The sequence below is a fragment of the Aquila chrysaetos genome, chromosome 20, assembly GCF_900496995.4.
Source record: "Aquila chrysaetos chrysaetos chromosome 20, bAquChr1.4, whole genome shotgun sequence".
NCBI classification, from domain to species: domain Eukaryota; kingdom Metazoa; phylum Chordata; class Aves; order Accipitriformes; family Accipitridae; genus Aquila; species Aquila chrysaetos.
Window position 1 is genome coordinate 16,015,175 of NC_044023.1, and position 22,315 is coordinate 16,037,489.

General features: G+C 42.1%; 1 protein-coding gene across 2 annotated transcripts in view; it reads left to right on the forward strand.

The window, feature by feature from the left end:
• PTPRG (protein tyrosine phosphatase receptor type G) overlaps positions 1 to 22,315 on the forward strand; it is a 413,686-nt gene that overhangs the window by 336,476 nt on the left and 54,895 nt on the right. The window contains exons 12-14 of one of the 2 annotated variants that reach the window (XM_030043864.2): positions 625 to 1,420; positions 9,506 to 9,638; positions 16,565 to 16,642. In XM_030043864.2, the coding sequence (XP_029899724.1) occupies positions 625 to 1,420; positions 9,506 to 9,638; positions 16,565 to 16,642 (1,007 nt within the window). The remainder of the gene's footprint in view (positions 1 to 624; positions 1,421 to 9,505; positions 9,639 to 16,564; positions 16,643 to 22,315) is intronic. The other variant, XM_030043866.2, reaches the window with a different exon arrangement.

The following is a 22,315-nucleotide window of genomic DNA, read 5'->3' on the forward strand; positions in this document are numbered from 1 at the left end:
GCAGCACCAGTCCTTAGGAGAATGATGCTGATGGGTAAATTAAGGAAATAAAAATAGTACCATTTGCGGCTCTCACAATGTGTGTGGGAAGAGCCAGAGTTCCCTGTCAGAGCAGACCCACCAGCCACGGATGCTCACGTTGGCAGCACAGCCCTTATTTTGGGATGGCCCTTACGTAACACTGTATTTTTAAACTTCTATATTCTGAGGATTAAAGCACTGTGAGTAATGCAGCTAAACTCCTTAAACTCCTTTACATCCTCCTCACCCCTGAGAGGAAACGTTACTCACAAGTCACCAGTGACGTGGGTGGAGGAGGTCCCACTGTAAAATAAAGATAAGAATAAAGAGGGTTTTGATGATAATGATCGTTTGGAAAGGGTGAATGCAGGGAGGTTTCCTCCCTTTGTGGTTTGCCATGTAGCTCTGTGGCATGTCCCGTTCCTGACTCGGCCCTGCATCCAGGTGGCGTAAGTCTCTCTTTTTAAGACAATAGCAACCAGAATGGCATGTGTGTGGAAAGGGAGGGAAAAGCAAAAGAAAAATGACCCCAGGTAGCTTCGGGCCCCTGCTGATGCTCTCTACTGTGTTTTCTTCCCCTCTGCTGCCGGTGACCCCCTGAAGCCCACAGCATCTCCTGCCTCCTCAGCCGACATGGCTCCCATCAGCTCCGGCTCCTCCACCTGGACCTCCTCAGGGCTCCCCTTCTCCTTCGTGTCCATGGCCACAGGGATGGGGCCTTCCTCCAGCGGCAGTCAGGCCACCGTGGCCTCAGTGGTGACCAGCACCTTGCTGGCAGGGCTGGGCTTCAGCGGTGGTGGCATCTCCTCCTTCCCCAGCAGCGTGTGGCCCACGCGGCTCCCCGCGGCGGCCGCCCCCAGCAAGCAGGCGGGACGGTCGGTGGTGGCCGCCACCGAGGCCGCCGCCGCCGCCTCCCCGGGGCCAGAGCGGGACTCGGCGCTGACAAAGGACAGCGAGGGAGCCGAGGAGGGGGAGAAGGATGAAAAGAGCGAAAGCGAGGATGGGGAGCGGGAGCATGAGGAAGAGGAAGAAAAGGATGCCGAGAAGAAGGAGAAAAACAAGGCGACGGCGGCCACGGAGGCGCACAATAGCACAGAGCCCAATGTGGCCACGGCTTCCCCCAACCGGACTGCCGAGGAGGAAGGAAATAAAACCATATCGGGTGAAGAGCCAAACCAAAACGTTGCCCCCACGGCTGGAGGTCCCGAGGAGGAGAGCTTTGCCGAAGCAGACGCTCAGCCCCAGCCGCTCCCTTCCACCCAAGTGCCGCCAGCGTTCACCAACGAACTTTACCTGGGCAAGATCCCAAGAAGACCAGAGACAACAAGAAAACCTCCAAAGGAGGACAGGTTTCCAGAGGAATACCCCTCAGATAACAAATTCATCACCATTAACCCAGGTGAGTGACCTCCGGGGAAACTGTTTTTACCAGCGTGAGGCTGTTGGAAAATGACACAGTCCAGATTCCTTACTGATTTCCAGTAGATAAAACCTTTTTGTGGTGCCTGGCTTCACCCAATGGGCAGGTCCTCACAGCACCCAACCCACAGATTGTTACTGGGGGGAGTAGAGGGGAAGGATCATCCTTTTATGTTATTGGTACAGACTCATGGTCCTTGTAGCTTACTAGAAGAGAAAATTTGGAAAAATGTTAACCCCCAACATACTGCATTAAGAATTTTGTTTTTAAAAAAAAAAAAAAAAAGAGAGGAGAATGCAGCGAACTATAGCTGTGAAATTAATTTGGAAGAGCGGTTGCTGTGCCGAGCTGGTGTTTCATGGGAAGGTTGCTATATATGCTGTAAGCTAATTTAGTTTATCTGCAGGATTCTCCCTGATTGGGCTTTGAGATAGTCTCCCAAATACAGGATCATCGCTTGTTTATTTCTCACCACAAAACCTACATGCTCTGATCTTCCAAGGCAAGGCACCTTTTGCGCTAGGGTTACCTTTTTTTCCAGGCAGTGTTCACGTATTTTCCATGTTTGTCCTGATGAGAATTACTGATGCTCTTGTACACGCCAACTCTGGATGTATGTACCAACTCCACAGTACGTACACTGCAAATACGACCTTTTGGAAGCATGCCCAGGTGATCTGCATGTGCACCAAGCCCTGTGTGGTCAGGATTTGCTGCACAGGCCTATGCAAACAGGTATCTCATGGTGTTCCCAACTCGCTGTGCAGAAAGTCCAGTGCATATGCACTTGTTCCTGCTTGGGGAGCTCCAGGCACTGGTGAGGAAAACGGATCTTATAACTGCAAGGAGCAAATGGAGTACATGTGTATGGATTTATTTGCAGAGTAAGGACTGAGATTTAGATACGGCGACAAGTTTATCTGAGTGATTATGTGTATTACCACAACATTTATAAGATAGTGCACATTTTTTTGTTCAGGTTTTTTTTAGCGTTATTGTTTATTTTGCTAATCTATAGACTGTTTTGTAATTTCGTTTTTCCATCAAAGCTGTTCTAGAGTACGCGTACTGTGAAAAAACCTTACATATTTATTTTTCCCTACATTTGTAAGCACAAAAATGCAGACATTGTGCACTCAGTTATAGCTCAGAACAAATTTAAAAAACAAAGCTGAATCCAATCTTTAATAACATTTTTTACAGAAATGCTGACCTGACTCTAATGCTGTGAATCATAACTGTTCTGTAAGCGAACAGATTAACAATGCAGAAGCCAAGAAACCTGCACCAGGTTGTGCCTATTTTTTTAAAATACCCTGCTGTTTTTCTTACTCCTCAACTGGAAATCTTCTTCAAAGTCCAGCGCTCCCACTGAATATGATCTGAGGTGCCTGTCAGGCAGCTTTCAACATGCCACTTGCCCTAATCACCTTTTTATTAGGAAGGAGGGAACTTATCCTAGCCATGCTTTGCAATGTTGGGAGAAAGCATTCAGCACCATTTAGGTTCGAACCCCAGCAATTCAATCTGCCTGGGTAAACCTGCCTCTGAAATAGTTGTCTTTGGTTCTTCCTGCCTTCTGCTTCTCTGTTTCTCATGTGCCAGTTCCTTGGATGGCCCAAGGACAATGTCCCTTATATAAGACCTAGAAAGGGCCTCATGGCTTATTCTCAGCCTAATAAATTGGAGGAAAGATGGATAGTTGGTCATGTTTCTTAATTCATGACAAAGGGATTGTTATTAGATTGGTTTTTATTCCGTGGTGAAGTTAAGATGAAAAAGATGAAAATCAATGAGATGGGGAAGTATTGTTAATATTGCTAAGAAGTGCTTGATGGTTATCGTGAATTGTATCCCCTTAGTCTGTAGTGATTTCTGTCTCTTTAGCATGCAGAGAACTATTACTGAAAGTGGTTCAATACAGCTTTGCCCCCTACTACACAGCCTCTTTCAAGAGCTCTGCTCACTTGCACGCTTGGAGGCTCGAAGTGACCCTGCCTGAAGACTGCACGCAAAGACGATCAGTCTTGAAAGGACTCTGCAAATTAGGTTTTCCATGCTTATATATGGAGGGAGGACAACTTACTAAGATCGCTGTGTCTTACAAAAATGGCTTCCATGTGTAGGAAATGACATCTGAAATAACCAGCACATGTTAGCTGGGGGAAAAGATAAGTGAAAGAGTTGCCTGTTTCACCCAAATTAACCTTAGTTAAATCTTAGTCAAACTTCTGGTGACATACCCGGGATGGGAAGAAGGAACTGTACCATATATTCAACTTCCCAGACAAGCCTCTCCCAGGCCCCTCAGTGCACTGAAGAGGACACTCAGCAGCAAAAGGGCTGGGAATGGTTATTCAGAGATGAAGAAGGGCCCATTTGTGCCATTTTCCTTGGGCTAGAGGTTCATTCCCTGTCCTTGACCTCCAGGTGGAAGAAGTTAGGTTGGTCACAAACCTGGTGACTCCCTGTCCAGACATTGGGAAGCGTCAGTGTTTTTAAACTCTGAGAACATTTTAAGATGTTTCTTACTGGCTTTGGGACAGAGGCTTTCAGTCTGAATCTCTTTATACCAGATGTGAGGACCTCGTCCTTCTAAGTCTCTTCAGGCAAGTCCTTCTTTTCTTTGCATCTCGTGTCACCAAGCTTCTGCAGTGGATAGCTGAGGTCTACCTAACCTGGAACTTGCCCAAGTGTTTTACCAGATGTGTCTAAGTAAGGCCTGGCTGGCCTGTTAGGAGTGCTACCCCTGTGAGAAGACTCTTGGGAATGCAGGAGAAGGAGCTTTCCTCCAGCCTGGATCTAGGTTACCAAAGACACATGCCAGCAAAACCCACAGCTGGTGAATTGAATCAATCAAACACTAGCACAAAGCCTAAGACTAGTTGCTTCATCTTAATTGTTTTCCACAGTAATATGGAAATTTGCAGTTCATACAGACACACCTGACGTAGCTCATGCAAGGAGTTGAGTTCAGTGAAACTCCAGACATAAGCAAGACCTCTTCCTGTAAGAAAGAGCCTTAAAGGTTTTCCATAACAAGGTAAACCTGAAATCAAGACAATGACTCGCGAAGCCAAGAGGACATTGCCAGAAGCGTCTGAAAGCATTCCTGAGCATCAGGACAGTTAAAAGAGGGTGAAGGCCACTTCCAAAGTGAGCAGAAAGAACCCCTGCAGCTTACTGTGTCCCACAGAGGGCAGAAACTTTTTTGAATGCATCTTTCTTTTCTCCAGGAAAGCAGTTTTTAAAAAGCTGTCAAGGTTTCAAAAATGTTTTTGTGAGTAGAAAGTTTAATCATTTTAAAGAGTAGAAAATTGTTTCATAACAATGTACACTTGTAAAATTAATTATATAGCATCAAATTAGCAGTTGTAAGGAGATAACTGAATGGGGAAGTACTCACGAGTGTGGATGATTAGAGGAGAACAGGGAACACATGAGAAATTACAGGGAAAGTGCGAGGCCAATTAGTATAGCAAGGCTCATTTTCTTTTAGTGCTTATTTCACACGCACATACACACACACCTCTCCTGAGGCCATGTCATTATTTTCCAAATGGCATTGGCCTCTTCTTGTCTAGTGGTATCGGCCAATGCTAATGATTTTCTTCTGTCACTGAACGCTTGCTTGCGTTCTCCTCTTTCATTTTCCTGATCATCCTTTTCTCTGTTTTGGTGCCCACAGTAGACTAATTGTACCTTTGATCTGCAACTGTTACACACGCAGCTGCTCAGCATTGTCCATGACTCTGAAACCTGAAAATTAGAAAAACAGCAATTAGAATGATGCTCTACCAAAAAAAAAAAAGAAAAAAAAGAGGGGAAAAAAAAAAAAGAGCATGATTCCGTTTAATCAGGCTAGAGCAGGTATTATCCCACAGAATTTTGGTTTGTTGTGCCGGACAGTTAAACAGATCCTTTGTATTTGACAGGGGATAACAAATGGGTTGTTGTGAGCACAGCAATAGAAGTCCGGTTGGTGCTTTGCCTGAGTCATGAGCTGGGACTGAGAACAGAGACATGGGATTGGCCCTTGATCCCAACTTCGGCCAGGTCCTCCCATCCCTCCGCGCTCACCTGCTTCTGCCAAGTTCCTCCCACGAGAGGGCTTTGTAGAGAGATTGTGATGTGCAGGGTTAAATTTCAAGCCTGGTGTACGCTTTTAGCAGAGACTGAATTTTGGTTTAGAGCAGTCTTTGCCAGGTCTGAGGTTACAAAAGCCTTTTGGGGATAACCTCATTAAGATAATTAAACATCTGTGTAATTCTTTCTTTCTCCATACGTGGCAAGGATTATTAAGCTGTATTTTCATGTGGCACTTGAGCCATTTTGCATGGTAACTTGCAGGAGCAAACAGCAGAATGGATTGAAAATGAAATAATTGAATTATTTGATGTTTGCAAACAGTATGAATTTCAGATATCTGACATCAGGATTAAAAATGATTGGCATCTGTTTACAAAACAACGAAAAGTCATGCTTAGTTGTGCACAGCCTGTTTTAAGTATGACTACTGCAGGAATGCCTTTAAAGAAATAGGGAGAAAATAGCTGCACAATGGCATGAGCTTGTATCAAAGATAATACTTTTTTTAAAAACATGGGTTTGCCTTTTCATCATTTAATAATATGGCCGATACTATTTTCCAGAATTAATTGATACTTTTGTATAAGTCCATAATTTCATTTGCTCAAAGGAAAGATGAGCAGGTGACTTTCTTTTAAGAGACCGGATGGTCTGAGGCAGTCCAGCAGTGGGGGTTTTCTTTTGGCCTGCAGAACACGCGTGTTGTCGTAGTTAACGGTATCTGTAACGGTACAACAAACAGAACTTTGTCCTGGCGGTTTGTGCAATGGCGAGGGATGATAAAGGTAGATAAGTTATATATTACAGCTATGCTTGCTTATTATAGAAAGCAGTGTAACTTAAGGGAAATAAACATGTTTCTATTCTCAGGAACCAATTACGAAGAATACGCAGAAAAACAGTACATTTCACAAATTGTAGAATGCCCTTTGCTTGCCTTGACCTTTGTGCAAGAGTTGCGCTGCCAAAGCCTCCCTCGATGCCTAATGCCCTCTAATACTTTCTGTGCCAGGGCCTCATCCATCCAGGGCCTGGGTGGAACTGCTGAATGGGTGGTTCACAGGAGTTACGGATTTTTCCAGACGCAGGAGTGGATTTAGCAGTGCCAGGGCTTGTATTGTGTGGGACCTCCTGAAACAGATATGCTGTAATAATTTTTATTCCTTCCTACTGGGATGAATTCCAAGCCAGTAAAAGGCAAACTGAATTAATTCAACGAAGGCATATGCCACTGGAAACTGTTTACATTGCTTAGCAAAAATGGAGTTTCCTGGTCCATTTTTTAAGCTTCCCCCCCTTCCCGAAGTACAGCGTATGGTGGGCACTGTTACAAGGATATGCTGTTGACACTACCAAGGCTCAACATTCTTGCTTTGGAAAAGAGTGAAATGCTGACTTTTTTTTATTTTGTAATATTTTGTTACATAGGAGAACAGGAAGCTATAAAGGCCCAGATCTGCCTTTTTTGGTGTGTATTTTCTTCAGCTCCTTTTCCAAGTTATCCAGTGTGCTGCCTTTTCTTAGGCTCTTCTGCCATGACGCTCAAGAGGCAGGCGCCAGCACTCCAGCTGCACTGCTGTACTTCCGGCCCCAGCTGTCATTCTAGTACAATTTTTGTTGGCATGGGTTTGTTTAAGCTCTCTCAACACTTTACTTAAGCAGTGGAAAACACCTAAGACTTTTTCTTCAAAGCCAGCACGGGAATGGTCTCTTTTTTTTCTGAAGCACATCACTGCTTGGGCATTCCCTACTGGAATTTCGGGGCCAGCCATCAGCATGCGGGAGTGGCATTTGCTATTCTGGCACTCAGCATACTGGATGCTTTCTTATCCTCACATCTGTGATATAGGGAGTTGGCAGGGTCAGATAAATGTGTTCTCCACAGTAGACTGAGTAAGAGGAGCGTCGTGAGCACTGCAGAATTTAATAGTGTGCATTGGGACTCTAGCCCATGCTGTGCTTACAATGGAATTTAATTTTCTTCCCATGCAAACAGAAACATATGTTTTTGTGTTGAAATATGTGGAGGTGAAACTAAACAGAATACTGTCCTTGGAGAGAAATGAAGCAACACCCTGATGGATGTAGGGTGGGGGGGCTATTTGGCTCTCCTCTGAAGTTTTATTACATTGCATGGTTTTTTGCTTTGTCCCCTTTACCATTCTGATTAGTAACACTTACCTCACAGGCTTAATTTTTTCACGCTGCTAATTGATTTGAAATGCACTGATAAAAACTGATGCCTCAGGGCTTATGATTTTTGCAAGTTTGGCAAATACAGAGAATAAACCTTTGCTCTAATTTTGGGGTTGTTCTTTTCCTTATTCTTTGCTAGTCAAGGAAATTAAAGACCTATCTTAAAAATGGGATGTTGTATATTATTGGTATGCTGTGAAGATGAAAGCTCACCACGTGCTGGAGGTACAACGTTGGTGTGCTTATTCTGCAAAGTGGCACCGTTGGTAACCTTGGTAGCCTTTCTTACCGAAGTTGGAGACAACTGGCTACTCATCTCTTTTGATCAGTTCTATACTCAGTGCACGTTCACTTCCCCCAAACATCCCTCTGATTAGCACCTCATTTAGGCTGCTTGCTAAAGGGCATTACCTCCATCAGCCTAGTTCTTAAAACTAGAAAGATTTCTTGCTGGGCTTGCAGCAGCCTGCAGCCTTGCTCTGTTTTCAGCAGTCAGGCAAAAGCATTTACAATTAACCTTTACTTCCATGTTAGTTGAATTTTACTCCTGCCTATGGAAGAGTATAATCTAAATGCTATTAAAATAGAGTATGACTTCATATTATGTGACATCTGGTGACTTCCAATTATCTGTGTTTTGCCTGCCTATGGTGAAAAGGCAATTATGTTCTTCTGGTAGGATTTGCAGCAGTTTCAGAAGATATGATAATATAATACTGAATGAGGGCAAGGAAGCACATTGGTAAGGAAAGACTCACGTAGGCTAAAAAGTAGAAGTCAAGTGCGTACGTTTCAATGCTCAATGAAATCTGAAGCTGTTTACCCTAATCCTTTCCAATTACGTCCTGTTGACAGGTATTGATCAACTACCGCCTGTTTGTTAGGAAACATGAGTAAGATGCAGAATCAGCTTCTGTATTTTTCTTTTATCATTCTGTCTAAAACAATTTATTCGTCGAGTCTACATGAATTTGCACAAATTAGGTGTCTCTTGAAATACATTGATACAGTGTCTATGTTCATTGGCTCCAGTACTCGCAGAACCTCTAGATATTCATCTGATATATGATACAGTAATTTTAACGAGGTGTCAAGCGAAAAGTGAAACGGAGTTACTCGGCCAGATCTCAGGATATTGACCAACTTTAACTTTGTTCAAAAGCTGTGGCATAATGATTTCTTCTGTCAGTTACAACATTCATTCATCCATCCATCTTGACAATCCATATGCTGAAAAGTGCTTTCGTATGCAGTAACTCACCAGATTGTGACAATTCTGCAAATGATGTGACATGACACCCAACATGTTGAGGATTTTTTATTTTAAGATAGTTACCAAGAAATTTATTTCTGAAGCAAAGTATTACACTGAGCTTTGCAAACAGGGCTGTCCTGTAGTGTTGAGAAACAGAGTGCATTTATCTGCAAACACTGATGACCGAGCAAAGCGTTTACTTTGTTACTGTGGTGAAATGACTCGGTGGAGTACTCCACATCTGATAATAGGTGCTTGCACGATAGAGTCCTAAATTGTCTATGAGACTGTAATTACAGGCAGTAGTAAAATCCAAGCCATATGTGGCAATAAACACCATACTTTTGTGCTCTCATGTCTCAGACTAAAGACAAATGGAGTCCCACCCTGCAGTTAGAAGATCTTTGCTCTGTTTACTCATACCATGTAAAACGGACAAGCTATTTGTTTTGCTTACACATTCTTCCATACAGTAATTCTTTTTCTATTTAGTGATTGTTTTTGTTATGTGTTTTAACACACAGCTGACAAGAACAGCTCCAGCATGGCCACGAGACCTTCTCCTGGTAAAATGGAATGGATCATCCCGCTTATTGTGGTCTCAGCACTGACCTTCGTGTGCCTCATTCTTCTCATTGCTGTGCTTGTCTACTGGAGGTGAGCCTGTTTCCTTTTGATTGGAAACTGATTATGATTTAAAACACATTTCAGGTGGTGTTTTTTAATGTGGTCTTGTGTTTTTTGTTTTATTAGATGTTACGGTGATAGATGCATTAGATAACTCTCTGGATGCTAGAACAGCTCTGTTGGTTAACTATTCAGCTGTCTTCAATATTGATTTTTGTGTCATGTAAATGAGCTTGGTAGAGCTCTAGCAATGGTTGAGCCAGCTGTAATGCCAACAAGTATTTTCACAATTAGTCCCTCTAATATAGCTATAAAAAGGTATCTTTGTCTTGACCTTCAGGAAGGGTGGTCGTGGGAGAAGAGCCCAGTGAGACTGGACTTGGTTCCATGGGTGGCTCTGCCACAGACCACCTGTGTGATCTTGAGCAGTTCTTCTCTTCCTTTGACTGTACTTCAAGAAAGGGGGACAAGCTTGTTTCACATTACATAGCAATGCTCTGAGTAGGAGTTCTTTAGCATTGGTGAAGTGTTCAGAAGTGCAGCCTGCAAGGTCTTGAAAGTAAAGATTGCCTTTTACAAAGAGATACTGTCCTTTACACCAATGGGCATTGGTTCAGTGGTGGAGACTAGGATTAGCATCAACAAATCCATCTCCATTTGATTGAGAGTAAACTAAAACCTGCAGCACCTTCTTGTGCCAGAACCAGAACCCAAAACCACAAGACACCCTGGTAATGAGAATTAACCAGGGATTAGCCTCATAGAAGGTATTTAGGAATTATTTCAAAACCTGATTAGATGGGACACAGAAAAGTAGCTTTGATGAGAAATAGCAGTCCATTGATCATTATTTTTGCAGAATCAGTTAAAAAAAACTACCAAGCTGTTTTTCAGTACACCCATTCTGCTGACAATTAATTGGCCAAATTGTTGAGGCTGGGAACATTTGAAAGAATATTAATGAATAGATTACAATAGTCTTGTGAAAATCATTTCTATTAACATTTGCAAGTAATTAACATCATTGCAGTAAGACAATGAATAAAATTGCAGTGGTATGTGCACAAAAGCTGAAATGGGAAAGGTTCTGAAGATCCCATTGTAATGTCCTGTCCTTCGATATACATTTTCTTCATTTGAAGGACTAAACTAAGTTGCATTCACACCAGGCAAGTCCTTGAAGAATATGGTATATTCTGAAGCACTGTAATGAGGGGTTAGTAATATTTATCTTGCATTGATACAAAATGCTCTTCTCAGGAGGAAAGGTTTTGAAATAAAATGCTAACAGCTATTATCAAGAAGAATGTTGGTACCTCTCCTTGTTTGGAAAACATTTCCATTTCCTGCAATTTCACTAATGGATCGAGAGAAATCATTGCAAAATGAGTGTTTAATTTGCTCAAAGAGTAACAGTACCATCCATGAGAAGATACTAAAGTTGTAAAGTACTGGCTTAGTGACAAATAGTTAGAGACTAATTTTTGATAAATATTGGCTTCTGTTGTAGATCATAATATTACTCAAGTCTAAAATTAAGATATGTTAATTAATGTTAAATACTTTTTATCTTCTAAATTCCTACCCATCCACTTCATAAAATTTTTATTTGCTTCATAGTAACAAAACCGCACATAAATCAAGGAAGATACATGAACAAAGACTTTAGCTGAAACCAAATTACTTTTTCAGTAATGTTTGTTATTTTGCATATGGACAGTAATTGTTTCTTATCTGCTCTCCATAATATGCATGAGTAGTTAACATTCATCAGTGGCTTTGGTAAAATAGGCATTGTCGTTAATACCCTTGACAGCAGGGATCAATTTTTTTGTGTAAAATTGATATTAAAAAAAAAGGTGGAGATTAAAAATTAATATGGACATGGAAAGTATGTCATGTAGCAGGCAAAGTTTTTTGATAAATATGAAGCAACAAATTGAGGAACAATAAACAAACTTGAGACCACGTGTGTACTAGCTTCAAAATAATGTCCTGTGTCTACCTTCATAGTTTTGAGGATTTTTTAACAAATACAGACTGTGTATAAAAAAAGTAAACGTGTGTTTTAGGATAAATCAACAAGCAACTAGAACACAAATCGTCCACAGTAACATTTCACGTTCTGCAGACCACGTCACTGAAGTTGCAACACAGCATTTTGTGTGCCCTTTTCAGTGTGATTACCTTTCCTTAGGAAAAATAAAATGTTTATCTCTGTGAGAGTTTTAAAGTGAGGAAAAAACAGATCCTCAGACACTGTGGAGTCTAATTTACAAGTTTGAAAGGAACAGTGATCTGGATTTTTAGGAAGAAATACTTAGCTTAAAATGTAATGGGCAACATATGGAATAATTTGCTAAATAACACCATCAAAGCAAATGGCGTGAAAACGAGTTTGAGACAGATTTTTCAGTAAGGGAAACATGGTATTGAAGTGCACAGCAGAGAAACACTTGTTATGAAAGGATAACCCTCAAGGGGACAGGCGTGCTGGACCAAGGGGTCTTTTCTTGCACAGCAGTTCTTTGTTTTGTGTGAGAAAAAGCATTACAAAACAAAATTCAGAGAACTAGAAAATGCAGAAGAGACATAGTTACCCTTTGGCAATACATTCTGAGGGTAAAACAAATGATATTTTCACTTTTGCGTTTTTGAGCATTTGTGGGATTAAATGATTTGAGACCAGAGGTGACATAAGTAGAACAATGAAGCAGAGAGAAGCCTTCTGCTTGTTTGCATTGCGTCGATGCCCTATTATCCAGGGACCAAAATAAGGAGTTAGGGAAGTTGCTTGTGAAGGTTTGGCAAAACGTTTATCTCTGTTTGGCAAAGCGTTTATCTCTGTTTGGATCCTTTGTAACTCAGTCCGTGATACAGCAATGAAATAAGTTTTGTGATGATGTCTTGTTGTAAGGAAGCTTCATTTTCTGTTCCCTTTATTTGAAAAGGAGAGTGATAGGAAGCAGTCATTGTTTGGTGAAGCTTTTCCTTTCTTTATCTATTGAGCTTCCATGCTGTGTTCATTAGAGACTTCTTGTAATTGAATATATTTGGAAATGATCTGTGCCATTTCTGAACGAGACTCCCTTATTTGCAGAGGTAATTTGCTGTTCTCAGTTCCTTTTCTATGTGGATCCTGGGCAAATGGCGAAAGAATATGATTGATGTTGAAGAGAAAGGGTCACTTCCATCTTTTTAGCATGATGGCCATCTCAGTAATGAAAAGGGATGGGAACTTGCAGGCAAGCAGCAGCTCTGAATTACCTTTCTACTAAAGTTTCCTGAATTCAGTACTTTTAATGGCACCGCTGTGCAAAGAGGGCTATGTGATTTTAAGCTGGTAGAGTGGAAAATAAACTAGGTCACCGTAATGAAGCTGCAAAAATTGCTCTGCCTTTTATCCCAGAACAATGAGAACACCACCATCGTGGGATGACCAGAAGCCACGTGTCCGCTGGGGCTGGTTGGCAGTTGGGCTTCCTGGGCGGGAGGGACAATGATGGCTGTAGTTTAAGTTTGCTTCTGTGCATCTTTGATTCCTCTTGAGGAAAAGCTGGCCTGGATGCTCCTTGAGCTGGAGTAGGCACGATGAAGGGGACCGTTGCTCCCAGGACCGCTAGGGCTTGAAACTGATTTCTTTTAGCATCGAGTCAAGAATTTGAGTCTTAGCAGACAGAAAAGGTGAGAAGACCAGATCCTCGTTTTACTCAACATGTAGATTCACCATTCGCTTCTGCAGTGGCACAGTGGTATTTTTCTGCTTTCATTCTTTTTGTACTGGTTCCTGAAACTGTGTGCTATAGGGACAACCACTGAGTATTTCTGAGAACTATTCGCTGGAGTTTTAGGATCTTTCGCTGGAGCACTACTAGGTCATCTAGAGCCCATTAAAATGTGTGCATTGTGAGGTGCAGTTTCCCAAGCACATGATTTTTGCATTTCTGGGCATTTGTTTTGCATCTGTGATTTTATACCCAGACTCAGTATCATGAGATCCTTCTGCAGTTCTTCAAGGTCAGTTTAAAATTTGATTTGGATTGTCTGCAGTCTTTGCCACTGTTATTCTCACAGCCTTTTCTACAAGCTCTGAGAATTGCAGAGTGTGTTTGGTAGCGACCTCCAAACTATTTAGGGATTGAGTGTGACTTCAGTTTTTTTGCAGCAAGGCGAGTTCCTATAGCATGCTGAGCCATAATATGGCTTGAAGCATGTCTTTTCTAGCACTTCCACTATATTCTGTTGCAAATTGAACAAGTCCTGAGTAGTGACACTTTAAGGGTGTCATGGTCAGCGCCGCTTTCTTTTTCACAGAGGTGCAGGAGGGTGACTAGACTTGGGAAATCAACTAAAATACTTTGATGCACATTAAGTTCTGTCATTTTATAAAAAAAAAAAAAAACATATTTTAGGAGTGACTGGTGACCTTCCACTGTTTGTTTTCCATTCTGATTTTTAATCTAAACACTACAATGCTATAGACTGTGGTTTCAAAGGGAAAAATAAGCAGAGAATATTAAGAAGCAATTAAGATTTTAGAGTTTAGCCAACAGCAACTTTTAAATGGGAACTAAATTATAGCCATTTCTCATTTTCAGCTAAGAGGAAGAAATTAATTCACAACTATAGCTGGAGAGTTTTCTTTTTCTTTCTTTTGAACACATACCATAATTCACCTCTGAATTATTGCCACCATCAACATCGTGATCCCAAAGACAAAGCGGGAATATTGTATTGCATTTCTTATTAAATCAAGCTGTTTATACAGTGCTAATACGTTTACATTCAGGAGGGATTTTTGGAACAACACAGCTGCTGCCTTTCAAAGACCAAGCAAGCAAGCTTGCATTGCTTGTTTATAGTCATGTGTGTATATGAGACAGCTTGGGAAAAAGATGCCTTTAATTTTCCTTAGGCAAAACCCTATAGAATTTAGTAGACAGTAAGAGTTTTCTTAGGTTTTTGTTAAGCATCCTGTTGAATTGAACAGAATCCTTGGGATGGGTCCTGTGGCAGAGCCTCGTACTTCTCTGGCAGTGCCTTTCTGTGCAGAAGAAATGACATTGAGCACCAGGAGACATGGGTTCTTTTCCTGACCCAGTCATTGATTTTCTGTGTGACCTGGGGCCAAGTCACTTAAGGTTTGACAGTATTGTTGTTGAACTCGGTGGCAAAGACCTCACTGGGAGCAAACTCAGGTGTTCAATATTTCAGCAGCTGAGTTCTGTCACTGGTAAAATAGCACTGGAGAAGGTTGGTCAGCTGTATTTGTAAATCAGTTTGTAATATAGAAATGAAACCTGCATCATAAGACCAAGAACTGTTGTAGTTACTGTGTCTAAGAACCATGCCTTGGAAAACTGCCTTTTGGTATTAAATTCTGGGGAACTTGCACAACTCCATAGCTAAGAGAGTGTTAAAACTTTATCGGGGAAAAAAAACTTCTGCCTGCAGCAGGTTGTAAAAAGTGCTGGAATTGTTATTTGAACCTATCTCTAGGTTTTATTTTATGAGTACACAATGTGTTGTTCATCTACTGTACTGATTGAAAAAGGAACATTGCAAATTTACAGACCATTGTAAAATTGCTTGCTTATAATGATAAAAGCTGCTTTCAGCTTACTCTAAAATATTCGTGATTCTGCTCATTTTCTCACTTGTGGAGGATGCTAGGTGGTAACACTTTCTGAGAGTCTGTGTGTTGATTTTAAGAATGCCTCGGGTGCAGTTGCATGAGTATTTATTTCAGCAGCAGCGGTTCAAGCAGCCTCCTCCGTTCCTGCCCTTGTTCTGCCCTCTGTGATACCAATGCAAATGTTTGCACAGCCATGTGAGGAGCTGGATTGAGAAATAATCCATGTTTAAAAAAAAAAAAAAAAAAAAAAAAAAAAACACCAACCCCCCCCCCCCCCGCCAGAAGAAGTGAGGGGCTTTCATGCCCTGATTTAAGCCAGATTAGCTCCCAGTCTGGTTCATGTAGTAACCAGAGTTGTACCAGCATAATTGAGGGACCAGCACGAGGCGGGAATGAGCAGGAGGGCCAGGGATGCTCACGCTGTCACTGACGCTGCCCCCAGTGATGCCTGAGGACCACGTCCAGGCACTTGTGCTTAGCTTGGGGATGGCAGTGCCCCAGAGTATAACTCGTGTCATCACAGGCAGTGAGGAGAATTAGCCGACAAGGGCAAGAGATTTCCTAAGCTGGGAGACAGGCAATGCCGCAGGGAGACGAGGGGAAATGTGGAGGTGAGTGGCGTGCCTGAAATCTCTTGCAGCTTTTACCTCCTTTTTAATGACCAGATGTGCTCATACTGAACGGGGCATGCTTTTGTTTTCTTCTGGGAATGGCCACATCTAGTCTTGTATGATGGCAAAAAGCCTCAGAGGGATGGGGACGGGGCAGATCGCTGCCTGGCAAGTGGGATGCAGCCTGGCTTGATTCTGAGCCCTCTGATCTCCCTGCCTCGACCCAAGCAATGCAGGAAAAGCACTTCAGCTTTTATTGCTGAAGATCCAGGTTGTATTTGATTTTGCCAGTGCTGGAGGTAAAGGTACTGAAATATTGGGCCCTTTTGTGTGCTGTATCTCAAAGCACTGCTCGTTTTCATTAAAGAGGAGCAAGCCTGTGATCAGCTCCCTCTTATCCCACGTGGGAAACCGAGCTCATCCTTTGTGCCGACGGCAGGCAGCTTGCTTTCAAGCCTGAAGCTCAGGGCAGCTGCCGGTTGCTTGTTCTAGCTGTTGGTATCGTTCTTTGAGCGCCCGTCATTCTTCCATTACGAGGAAAATCAATATGAAAACTTCTCTGACAGCATCTGTGCTTTTTCATCCGGCAACGCGCAGCCTGGGGCGAGGCGGGGAGAGCCCACAAGGAGATCCGCTAACGCCAAATTGTAGCGTGCCGCTGCTGTTCTTCCCGTTGTCGGCTCGTGGGCTTTTATCTTCTCCTCTTGCAGGGGACGGAAAAGGATCCAGCCCGGCCGTTCGCAAGCGTGGTGGGGCACCGGGTTTTTCTCTGTGGATGAAGGGCTGAGGTAGGTGAGCGCAGCTGTGCGCAGGGGAGGCCAGGATGCCGCACCACGCGCAGCCATTCCTTCGCAACTTCTTGCTCAATAACCATTTCCCAAATGGCTACTTTAGGGCCTTTCAGAAATCACAGGAGTTGTCAGTTGTTATAGTAACGGACCCCCTGCTGCTGAATTGGCCCTGAGATGCCCATTTGGGCTTTTGAACAGACTAACTCATGCTCATTAGACAAAAAAGAGAGAGAGACAGATTTGCAGATGGAAAGTTGCTTTTTAAGCATGCTGGATGATCTGTTAAGAGCTAGACTGTGGAAGGGGGCATGTTCTCTCATTATATGCCTGTTACTTTTACTCTTCTTTAATTAACACTGATTTTACTTTTTCTCGCAAACCCAGAATTCTGCAACATTTCCATTTCCTCACTGGTGAGGAAGTTGGAGAGGAATTTGCCAAGCTTAAATGCAGATCAGTGGTGATTTCCAGAACTACCAGGATATCTACAAAGCTCAGAAAATAGTACTTTTAATCCTAATTATACAGCATCAGGAGCAACATCAAAAATCAGTAAGCACATTTTGACCTAGGACTGTCCCATTTCAAAGAAATAGCACAGTCTAGATTTTGCTTCAGGTTTAAACACGTTAACAAAGTGACTCCTGAATAACTGGTATCAGCTAAATCGGACCTTGCACTTGTAAATTTGAGTCCACATGACTGAAGAACCTGTATCACCTTAAATGGGTTCTCAAGACTGCAACTGCAATAACAAGTTGCTTCTTGCCAGGTATTTGAAGCCAGCTTCTTCCTGTGTCACACATGTCCAGCCTTCATCTGAATTTCATGAAGCAATGTTCTCCTCTCAGCTGTCCTGTAAATGAAAAGCAAATCCAGATTTATAGCAGGCTGGTGTATTTCCAGGTGTAAATAAGAGAGGACTACGGTTGTTCTTGAGTGATAAACATTTTCTGTGAGGAGGTTGGTCAGACTAGATGGGTAGGCAGGGTTGTTGGCAGTGAGGGGAAGCAAGTACTCTAGTACATGAAAGGGGTCTGCAAGGAATACGTGATCATCTGCACCCATTGTGCTGGTGATGAGGAGTCTTTGGCTTTAATTGCAGCAAGAGAGAGATTTAGGTTTAATATTAGAAAATGCTTCATGATAGGAAAGACAATAAAGCAGTGGTCTACAGAATTCCCATCATTTCTAGGTTCCAAAACAAGGTTAAGCAGCCATTCTTCAGGAGCACCACAGGAGTCATTGATCCTGCACTGGAGCTTCGAGGCCGGTTCTCCACAGCCCTGCGGTGTGAGCTTTGAAGCACACATGCAAGCGCGAGAAAAGAGGAGGAATGGCGTAAGGTGATAAATTGTCCCGTAAATCACAGACTGGAAGCCTGAAAAAGCATTTGGAAGACACAGTTTAAACGCATCGTGTCTAAAGTGAATAACATGAAGCTGATAAAAGAGCGCATCTAAGAACTGGGGGGAGGAGAGAGGGAGGGCTTTAGCTTTGGAGAGAGAGTGAAAGGAAGATACTAATGGGGAGGAAAGAAACTGCAAAGGCAGCTTGCAGAGGACAACTGTGTCAGGAGACCCACAGGTTGGTGGAAAAAAATCTGTTTGGAGTTTTGTTCCATCTGTTCTCCTGCAACAGGGAGCCTAAAAGTAGGAAAGAGTTAAGAGTACAACTATGATTTGAAGTTTAGAAACAAAACAGAGGAGAAGGGGTTGGTATAGCTGTGGTTTCTTGCCCCCGTTGTGTGTTATCTAAGGCACTATCCGTACTGCACGTGTCAATACTGCCCTGTTATCAGCAGTGAGTGCCCACATGAGGCCACCCCTGGTGCCAAGGGCAAAGACCCTGTGAGCAAGCACCCAGGGTGACTGAATCTAGACATCCCTGTAAAGGCTGTTACATGAAAGTATTTTCTTGCAAAGGAGACGGGGAATGGCGATTACTCAAAGAACCAAGATTTCACAGCTGTGAAACCACCCATCCCAGCGCCAGTGCCTGCTGGATTGTGATTATTTTTAACAGTACCTTTAAATGAGAGCTCTTACTCTGAAACTGTGCATGTTCCTCAGTTCCTGGGTTGTTCGTACCACATGGGTCAGTTGTGCGAACATCTTTTCTGCAGGCACTTTTATGGATGTGGCCACTGAACTCAGTGGGAGCCTTGATCTGCATCACCTTTATTTTAAAAGATAATGTCAAGCATGCAATCATAAGTCAAACAACAGGAGAATACATGCTTCAGTTGTGGAAGACTAACATTCAAAATATCATGTTGGTGACCTTGAAAACTCCCCAACGAAAAAAGTATACTTTTTTTATTTTTAATTTGCTATATGATGTGTCCCATAAGAGCTGAGACATTTAGGCTATGCTTTGCCCACAGGCCTGCACAGGCCATCCCTAAAGGGGATGAAGTTTATGCAAAAGTCTTGGCAGTGAGCTGGAAAACTGCTGCGGACACACTCCTCACTGCTCCCCACTGCTTTGTTTAGAGGTATAACAACATTTCCCCAACATTTCCAGAAATACCTTCTTCTGCAGAGAGAGCAAAGGGGAGCAGCTGAGGGCAGCTGAGGTCAGGCAAGGAGGGATCTGCAGCATGGCTGCAATTGATCTTTCTGTTTTGTTTCTGTGGAACTAATTAAATGGATTAATGGCAGACTTTTTTTTTTTTCTGGAAATGCCTTCCCCAGTGCTGCTGTAATGGTGAGGTCTTGAAAAAAAGATCAAGATTTTATGTGCAGTAACTGCATTAAAGGTAGTAGTTTATAAGACGTAAGTTTGAACGAGTATTTTTAAATATTTAAATGTTCTAGTTAAGCTCCATTAAGAACTGGTTTGTAGGCACTGAGAAACAGCATGCCACAAGGAGTATGGGTTTTCTGATACACACGGGGCAGAGGATGCTTGGTACCACTGGCTTCTCCTTACTCATCTGTTAGGTCTTTTGTAAGCTGTTCTACAGGAAACTTGTATACAACTTTACAATTTTTTAACTCTGGCTTGTAATTCTATGATAGGTATCTTTAAAAAGAAACAAATTTCACAAATGCTTTTTGTGAAATTAAATCACTTTTAAAAAAAGACTATTTCTTAAGAAGATGGATGCATTCTTTTTCTGTTCCCCTTCTCAGCTCAAAGAAACAATTTATTAACCTGTTGTTTGATCTGTTGCTAGTTTATGTTCTCTATTGATCTGTTGCTAGTTTATATCTTTTCTATAATATTCTTAGTATGTAAGAGTATGTGTTAAAGTGTATACAGGTATCTCTGGAGTAGATTCACTCTCATAAATTGGTAGGTTCAGAGCTAGAGGAATGTCTCGGACAAACTGTGAATGAAATATCCTATAATACAAGTAGATGTACCCGGAGGGAACAGTATACCTCTGCTGTGAAACTGTGAATTAACCACAGCAACCAGATAAATTATATTTTCTCTCTCTCCTTGTAACCATAAAATATAGCTATTGAAGGGCCCTGTGCTGTCCTAAGTCCCACAGCAGCGTTTGGACTAACATTAGCACTAGCTATTTCACAGCAGGATGTGGTCTGAGTGTAAAATTATAGGGTAAGAATATTAAATCAATTCAGCAATCTTAACTGCTTGGATAAATACTAGGAATCGGCAGACTAGTAAAACAATAACAAGCAGGGGTGGACTTAATTTTACTTTTCTTAAAACCTGTACAATTCAGGAAAAAAACAATGCCTTGGAATGCACAACGCATGTTGTGCTGCTATTAAAAATGTTGCAAGTATGTGAATTCATTCAGTTTATTGTAGAACACTGAGTGAGTTTGTTTAAAAGAAAACATTTCCTCTATTACTGTGAACAGCATGTATTTTACTCTACTGACTTACAGGTTAAAATCCATTTGAGTTCTAACTTTCAAGCTGAAACAGGCGTAGGTGGCATACCCGGTTCTTGATTGGTGGGTTGTTTCATGTTTTGGAAATCCTGTCTTTTCCAAAATAGAATAAAAAGATTTTGAAATATCCTACAAAGTGACATTTATAAAGTAATAGAAATAAGCCCAATTTGAATTTTAAAAATATTGTTAATGTTTAAAATAACAGAAATCAAAACATTTCTCAATAATGACAAATGTTCTATTCCCTGAAGGCTCAAATTTGGTGGTTTTTTTCCTTCTGATCAAATTATCAGTTAAATGGATATATTTCTGCATGGTGATTCACTCTCTAAAACTGTTTTTTAACCACCATCAGAAATTTTCCAGTGAGCACTAGTAAAATTCCTCATGTTTTGTAGCAGCACGAGATTATCTCATTCACCCCCCATGCCAAATAGATTTAAGCCATTACAGATTGAGGCATGTTCTGTCATGCCACAGGTTGGACTCAGGGCTACGATGCTGAATCCTTGTGGATGGGGGGTTCTCCAAGTCATGTATAAAGGGATGTCTTTCCTTTCGCACAGGCATGAGGCTGGTGATCCAGGTGCTCCTCAGCTGGAGCAAATCCCTCACTAGTAGTGGATGGAGATAGCAAATGGAGTTTACCCCTGCTGATGGATCTCTGGCATAAATGTGGGGTTGGAATGGGAGTAAGAGAATAGCCCTCTGCAAATAGCCCTCCTAAACCCATTGTGGGAAATTACATTTGCCAACTTCACAGTTTATTAGGAGCCGAGTGGTTCTTCAGTGAAGAGGATTTTGTGCTGTTAGAGAAGTGATCAAAGTAAACTCACCTACAAGCTTTCCAGCTGCTTTCCAGGTTTTCTTAAGGTATGTATTTCCCCAAGGCGGTTCCACTAATGCTGAGAGGAGGAATGTGGAGGGATGGGCACTGCAAGGGCAGAAGATGCTGAACCAGGACTGGGGAGAGCCTCTTCTCCCACGGTGCCAGGCTGTGCTCCCCTGGCAGCGGTGGTACGGAGCAAGATTGCAGCAGTTGTACAGTGCTAGCAGTACTGAGGGCATGGAGGACTTCCAACCACATCACAACTCAAAATGATGATCGTTTACTCTTCAGAGTCTTGTAAGTTTCCTAAATTTGAGTGTTCCTTGGTAATAGCAACTGGTATTACAGACATGAAGTTAAAGGTGTGAAGATGCAGTCCTTGTACCTGTCCTTTTTTTTTTTTTTTTTTTTTTTTAATAAAAGCCTAGGACACAAATGTACCAGTATGGTTAGTCTCTTCCCATTCATGCAGCTCCTTATTTTTGAAGCATTCAGGGTGCTATTTCAATCAGGGAGTAAATGGGTTTACTTTGCAGTTTTCTTTTCAGAGCCTGTAAATGCTGGTTTTGTGAGTTAAGGCTAAATCTAGGCTTCTTTATCCACATAACCAACATTTACACAACAGCAAAAAAAAGATTCTCCTGGCCCTGATATCATTACAGGCTTTATATTCATTTGAATGAACTATTTTTCACCACTTTCCTCACAGTTATAGGTACAAACAAGCCTTTTAACCTAAAAGGGCTTTTCCTGCAGTCTGGTTATTCTTCAGCAAGCTTTTCTGTAGGCTTTGCACGACAGAAGTTGTAGTCATGTTTTCTGCTAGTGCCTTGTCTCCCTACAACCATACACTTGTCCTGTGCCCTTGTTCTGTCTAATTTGGGGGAGCGGGAGGAAGAAGGGAGAGACATTAAGAGCCTATCAAACATCAAGGACATTTACTTGGTTTACATCTGCCAGAGTT